At 38.9% G+C, this 7,666-nt stretch overlaps 1 protein-coding gene across 1 annotated transcript in view; it reads left to right on the plus strand.

Annotated features, from left to right (window-relative positions):
• Window positions 1-7,666, plus strand: part of EHF (ETS homologous factor) — a 71,099-nt gene that overhangs the window by 25,953 nt on the left and 37,480 nt on the right. The window contains exon 2 of the mRNA XM_042477192.1: window positions 4,816-4,915. Within this exon, the coding sequence (XP_042333126.1) occupies window positions 4,819-4,915 (97 nt within the window). The 5' untranslated portion in view covers window positions 4,816-4,818. The remainder of the gene's footprint in view (window positions 1-4,815; window positions 4,916-7,666) is intronic.

Genomic DNA, 7,666 nt, shown 5'->3' on the forward strand with positions numbered 1-7,666 from the left:
CGTCAGATGCCATGCAAATGTGGAAGCTGCAGCACAGCTGCACTCTATTTTAATGCTCGTAACCCTAACCCTAGAGCAACATGTACGCATGTGCTGCTAGAATTGTGGAAAGTTTGGAATTTAAAGTGAACCCCTACACACATTCCTGTGCCATTTTCACCTAACAATAAAAAAACATTAAAACTTTAAATATTTACATATGTACAAAGGAGGTGATGGGGGATGGCAGGGGCACAGCGGTGGCAGCGGCGACAGCTGTGGCTGTGCATTGAAGATTCAGCAAGAGCGCGGGGACCAAAGGAGAGGAGGCATCCATGATGCTGGTGACACTAGGAACGTGCAAGCGGACAAGGATGCCAACACCAGCTGATCACCAGCTGGCAGGAGACCACCATTGTTCTTGGGTAGGGCGGGGGGAACAGTTTAAAGGGGCCTGGGCGCTTTAAATGTGCACATATGCTTTCTGCCGCCAGTGCTGACCGCCGCAGCTGCGCAGCTGTGCATCCACCAGCCGGCAAAATAAAAAAAAGCCGCGTTTTTGGCCGCCCGTGCAGAAGCTGCCTCTCTCTTTGCAGCGTCCTGCGAGGTGGCGGTATGGAAGCTATGGGTCAGAAACGGCCCCAGGTGAGGCGTCTTCACTGCCCCCCATGTGGAAGCCCCATACACCTTAGCCACGCCCCCGGGACGGGCGGTCTGGAGGCTCCGTATTCAGCAGAATACACCTTCAAGACGTCTTTCCCTGCCCGTCTGTAACCCGCCAAGGAAAATTGAATCAAGAAGAAGTGGGCATTATTTTATCCACGGTTACAGCAGCTTGCCTAACATTTGCAAGGCACTGGAAAGAAAAAAAAAAATACTTGTCTACTTGAAGAATGGACTTTAAAATTAAATGATTTATCTATAATGGACAAATTAATGATGATTATAAATGGGAAAATGGCACAGCAATTTCTGATGCTGTGGACACGAGAAGTTTTTAAACAAAAACAAAATATCTCATTTAGTAGCATATAAGAAGTCGTCTAAGAAAATCTAATAGGTTTGTCTATTCTTTGTTTTCAAAAAAATAATATAAAAATAGGATTTATTTATATGCCGCCCAATCACTGGAAATCCAGGCGGCTTACAACAGAGGGGATAATACAAGGCAATAACAATAAACAAATGTAACATAGCAATGCATTAAACAATAACAATAAAATATTGAGATGCATAGAGGCTTATATGTATATATTTTGCTATGAGAAACTGCTGCTTGATACAGTGCTCGAGAGAAGCTGTATTTAATAATAATAATAATAATAATAATAATAATAATAATAATAATAGAAATCAAACTGGGGTAGTTAGATTCCGAGTCTGTTTGTTAATATTCCTAGCATAGATAATATTGTTCTGTATAGAATATTTTTAGTGCTATGTTCTGCCTGTACTTCCACTGTGAGGTAGGGCAGAGCTGAAGGAAGGAATAATGGTTCCTTTTTGGTCTGAATCACTACAGAAATAACTGATGGGCTGCTTCAAATAATGTGGCAAGCTGGTACTAAATACACTCAGGGCATGTGTGCATCAGCCAAATCAACAAGTGCAAGGACCAAATGCCTGATTTGACTACTTCATATGAAAAGGGCAGTTCTGCAGTGAAGCTGGGCCATCCCTGCATTTAGTTGAAATAAAAATCTTCACCATTTGCTGCAAATCTTCCAAGAAAACCCAGAGCACTTTGGACCTATGCAGGGTGGCTTTTTAGCCAGTGTCCCACTGTGCTGCTCACTGCCAGCAGCAGTGCAGGTCACTCCTGCTGAGGTCGCAATGAGGTGCCCAGCTATATGATCACTGCTGGGTGCTTTGTTTCTGGCCTCAGAGGGTAGTACTGTCAGGTACTGGAATGCACAGATAATGGGGAGAATTTGGGGCAGCTTGGGGCCAGAATCCTCCGGCAGGCTAGAGTATTTGGGCCAGTGCAGACCCACTCCTAATCAAAGTGAGAGTCACTGATTTGAAACAAATGTAGTTCTAGGAAAGTATGTTCTGGATTATTATCATACAGTAGGTCCAAAACACATTGCAGAAATAATCCATTTTGAGACCTCTTTAACTGCCCTGGCTCAGTGTTAAGAAATTCTGGAAACTGTAGTTTTGTGAGACAGTTAGCTGCTCTGTCGGAGAGCACTGGTACCACCATAAACTATAATTCCCAGGATTCCCTAGCACTGAGCCTGGGCAGTTAAGATGGTCTCAAACTGGATTATTTCTGCAGTGTGTTTTGGACCATAGATATCTATGATCCTGTGTTCTGTAACACTTCTGTTAATTTGTACTGGTGAAGGAGAAGAGATAGTGCCTTGGAAACATTAAAAAATCAAAGTGATAATCAAGTATATATTTTTTCACTTTGGAAGAAATTATTTAAAGGAAAATAGATTCGCAGAAAAGATGCCACTATTATATTGTAAGGGTCCAACTGAAAAGATTATGATCATAATGTGAACGTCACTGTGGGAGTTTATAACAAATTGAGCTTTATCAGAGTTCAATGCTGGGTCCTGCCATCTCCTCCTAGATATAGATATCCATGGGACTCTAAAATGAAATAATGTGTGTTGGGGGGGGGGGGGAGTTATTTCATCCAGTGTAAGAGGTGGCATCAAATTAGCATATAAGAAGTCGTCTACATCACAACTGAGTCCTGTTGAACAGATTAGTCAAGTTTATTCATGTTCTCATAACTGCAGCCTGTGGACAGCTGGTAGTTTTTTCTGGCAGGGAGTATGGGATTGTGGGTTAGGAAGCTCTGCAACTTCTTATCTGGCTGTTGGTTGGGGACGGGCTGCCTTCCTCTCATTCTTCCTGGGAAAGAAGGGAGAAACTCCCAATGGTCTTTGCTCTTCTTTTGTGTGGTTGAGTCACTTCTGTACTCCAAGTTGTTTGTGGCATCAGGCCATGGTTAAACACCTGAAACATTAGAATGTTCTAGAATATTTATGACCACATACTGTACAAGTTAAATCTGTTACTTTTTTTAAAAAAAGTAAGAAGACAATAAACCTTGAAAGTTATTCAGTACCAGGGCCAGACTATTAAGGAAACTTTGGAACATTAAAATGAATTAAAGTCTTAATAGTCATATTTAAATATTGCCCTTTAGACTAGTAGAATAAAAGATGATAATTTGTGCATATTATTAGGTCACAACAATGAGATTCAAATGGAAGAAATGTCAAAGGAGACTTAATGTTGGTCCTATAGGGCCCTTGGTGTCTTTTCTTGGTGTCTTTTGGTTTTAAAATGTTTTTATCTTTATATTGCTTTAATTGGTTTTTATTTCTTCATCACCTAAGGAGCCCTTGTGGGCTGCAAGGCAATACCAAAATACTTTAATTAATTATTTGATTAATTAATTAATTATATTTTAGAGCAATTGTCATTCCAAAGCAGCTTTTGACAAGGAGTCTTTCCACCTTTAGTGTTGTTGTCGTTAAAGTTCTTTTAATTAGTTCTGTTTCTCTATTCCCCTTTATGCAAAGAATGTCAGAATTTTCATACAGATTTTCAAACATGTATATGTGTCCATACACATGTGTGCACACACACACACACACACACACACATACACATGCACAAACAGATTAACATAGGAAACTGTGGGAAAGATCAGAGATTGACAAAGGCCAGAAATATATGCTATGGCTTGCATCCAGAGTTTTCAGTATTCTGCTCAGAGGATTCTCAGATTGAAGGGACAGAGCAGGAAACAAACTCTTTTCTGATTTCCTCTTCTCCATGCAGCATTCTGTGACCCATAAAAGGTTGCCCCAAACCAGTGTGGCATTGGGAACTACAGGCAGAAGAGGAAACTGGAAAAGCCTTCTCCAGCTTCTTCCTTCAGAGGGAAACCTCCTCAGGATTTCAGACCCTTTTTTTTGTGGAAGAGATTATTAGATGCAACTGTGAGTCTCCACCGCTAATGTAGGGATTCCTATCTGAAATAGGATTGCTTCTATTTTTTCAATGTATCTTGGTGTAGTAGTTTGAGCATTGGATTATGACTCTGGAGACCAGGGTTCGATTCCCAGCTTGGCTGTGGAAACCCACTGGGTGACCTTGGGTGAGTCAGTGAGTCACTCTCAGTCCCCCAAAAACCTTGCAATAGGTTTAGGGTTGCCATAAACTTGAAACAACAGACTGACAATATATAATTTGGTAGATAATTCCTTGTTTTCATTTCTCAGCAAATGGCTACTTCATTTCTATGAAGTTCTAATTTGACCCGAGTGAGAGCAGTGCATCAGAGATCTCCCACTCCTTATTTGTTTCTCAAAAACAATAACAATTATATGGGAACATTACTAATGTGAAAATAGACAAGGCTGCACATGATTTGTGTGTGTGTGTACATGTGTGTGCGTATGTGTGTGTGAATCTAGGTATAGTTTGGAGAAAGAAAAAGTCAAATGGCACTGATCACATTTTATCACATAAAGAAAGTAACTGAGAAAAAAAGTATTGTATTCTTTCTCCTCCACCCTCCCCCTTTCAAATAGCAGAGAATATGTACCAAGCCTTTCTATTCAGCTTCCAGTTGTTCTTCTATGGATGGGTGGCTATAAAAACTTGCATCATCCATATGAAAATCAAGCTTGATAATGTTTTACCGGTAGGAGATTTTATTTCACCCAGAAAGGGGCTGTGGCAACATGTTTCGAACATGGTCGGTATCAACTTGTAAGATACTCATTTGGTTTTGATGAGATTTTTTCTGGCCTTTCTGGAAAAAGTATTCTTTTAGCTAAGAAGTATTTGCTTCATTTACAGATCATGATTTTAGAAGGAGCTGGCAAAATGAGTCTTAATTCTGCCACAAGTCTTCTCCATGAGCTGCCGTCCTGGACTGATGGATATCCACCATGTAATGGTAGGAAGAATTCACCATTGGTGATCTATGGGTAGCTTGAAGAACGGTGTCTTTCTTTTCCCCATATCATGTATGGAAAAAAAAAATATCCAAGCTCTTTTATATTTTATTGCTATGGAATTGTTTGTATCATAATTTCACTATTTTTTTAAAAAAAGCCAGAACTCTTATACTACTAGATTCAAATGTCAAGTAATCATTATAAGGTATTATATTTTGATCATTGTAGTATGTTCATATCTATCCATCCTTTTCCTCAGAGTCCTTGGATTTAAAAAAGTTAGTGTTGCTTTCTGCAAAGAATATCAGTAAAAACTATAGAAATCGCACTCGTATATACACTATATATTTTAAAACTTTTATTGTAGGATTTGCATAAATGTTAACATAGGCCAAGTCATTTTTATCAATAGATGTGAACCAATTTCAGTGCAAAATGAATTATAAACAACAATAATAAAAGCAACCATTGTTATGATAATAATAGAAAAGATAAGATAGGATATAGGTTTGTTGTTAAGCATATTATCAAAGATTTAGTGGTTCTGAGGAGAGTATATTATGCCAGTTCCACAAGCAAAGGGTTGGAGTGTGAAGTCGAAGGCTTTCGTGGCAGGCATCCATGGTTTTTTGTGGGTTTTTTGGGCTATGTGGCCATGTTCTAGAAGAGTTTCTTCCTGATGTTTTGCCAGCGTCTGTGGCTGGCATCTTCAGAGAATGCTTGCCTGGAAAAAGTGGGTCTATATATACTGTGTGAGCCTGGGAATACAGGAGTGATTTGCATGTGTATTGTTCTGTGTTGGTGGTAGGCCTTAATGCAAAAGAGGATTAGTGTCTGCTAATTGGTGATCATTATCTGCTGGAAAAGCCCCTGACTCTGAATGGTTTCCCATTTGCATTTGCTGAGTCCTTATTCTCTGAAGATGCCAGCCACAGATGCTGGCGAAACGTCAGAAAGAAAATCTTCTAGAACATGGCCACATAGCCCCAAAAACACACAAAAAACCAAAGGGTTGGAGGTTTCAAGAGCTGAATATTGTCGTTAATTTATTCAATGAGAGGATACCAACATTCCAGACATGGTTTTGGGTTCATATGTGTTATAGCGGGTGACATTTTATCTGATAGTTTCTCCATTAAATATACATCCAACACTCTGTTTCACCAGTTTTCAAGGGAGTGATTCCCTACTTTCCAGTTTTTAACAATTTAAAGTACAGTGGATGGCCAGCATGGTGTAGTGGATTGAGTGTTGGACTACATCTCTGGACAAGGGTTCAATTCCCAGCTTGGCCATGAAACCCACTGGGTGACCATGGCAGGTTGCATGCTCTCAGCCTGAGGGGAAAGCAAGGACAAACCTCCTCTGAACAAATCTTTCCAAGAAAGCCCCATGATAGGGTTGCCACAAGCTGGAAAGAACTTGAAGGTACACAACAACAACAATTAGAAAAAAACACAGAAAATATACACTATATTTTAATCTATCCCTGACATCAGGAAGATTGTCTCTCAGAATTCTCCATTCCAGTTCATACTGCTAAGTTAATACTGACTGGGTGTCACTGACGCTGAAACTTAAAGGTGCAACCTGTGGCTAGATGTAATTTTGGGTGAGGCAGAAGAAACCTTGTTGTTTGCCACTTGACAGACATAACCAGCAGTCTTGATTTCAAATAGGTCATATATATATAGGGCAGACACATTAAAGCCTGTTGTTGTCCTTATTAAATGCCAAGCAATTAAAAGTTCCTAGCTCTAATTTCTGCACATTAAAATGTGATCATATCAGGGCTCTAAATACATGAACCTGGTTCAGTTTATATTTTCTTGCAATCAAAAGACTTTCACAGCACTACACTAACTCTGGTGAAAGAATTAAACAATGTAGCAATTGATCCAATTCCTCCTTACAGTTTATCATATAGGAATATTTACTCATTTTTTTTTTAAAAAAAATCTTTCTCCAAAATTGGAGAAATAATTGGTTATTTTCAAACTATGGTTAAGATTGTTTTTGTGGGTTTTTCGGGTTATGTGGCCATGTTCTAGAAGAGTTTCTTCCTGACGTTTCATCAGGATCTGTGGCTGGCATCTTCAGAGATGCTGGCGAAATGTCAGGAAGAAACTCTTCTAGAACATAGCCACATAGCCTGAAAACCCCACAAAAAACTATGGATGCCAACCATGAAAGCCTTCGACTTCACTATGGTTAAGATTGCTTGCAGAGACTTTCCTAATAATTACACAATGTGTTGTTTAAAAGCTATCTGCAGACAAGAAAAAGTATTCACTGTTGGTCATTATGTTATGCTAGTTCCTCTCCACCATCTCAAAAAATACTTTACCTTCTGTTCATAAACTCTTAACTCTATTAAAGTATTTTTTGAGATGGTGGAGAGGAACACCTGTCAGAAATCCTAGCAAAGAAACCGCAAAGCACATCCCAACATCTTCCAGAATAGTTTTTATTTCCTATTCTGTTAATTTTATTCAAGATTTTTAACATCAATGCTGACAGTCTTTAAGACTGATTATATATCATTATGCAAATATATAAATCAATTTATATAATTAGTAATTAAGCTTATTACAGATATAGTTACAGATAATAGCTACAGTACAATTATGGTGTTTGATATATTTTACTGGGGGAGCTATCTGGCAGTTTCTTGTTTTTGTTCTTCCAAGGAGATAACTTTTCTTTCTTTCTTTCTTTCTTTCTTTCTTTCTTTCTTTCTTTCTTTCTTT

Source organism: Sceloporus undulatus, chromosome 1 (assembly GCF_019175285.1).
Source record: "Sceloporus undulatus isolate JIND9_A2432 ecotype Alabama chromosome 1, SceUnd_v1.1, whole genome shotgun sequence".
Taxonomy (NCBI): Eukaryota; Metazoa; Chordata; class Lepidosauria; order Squamata; family Phrynosomatidae; genus Sceloporus; species Sceloporus undulatus.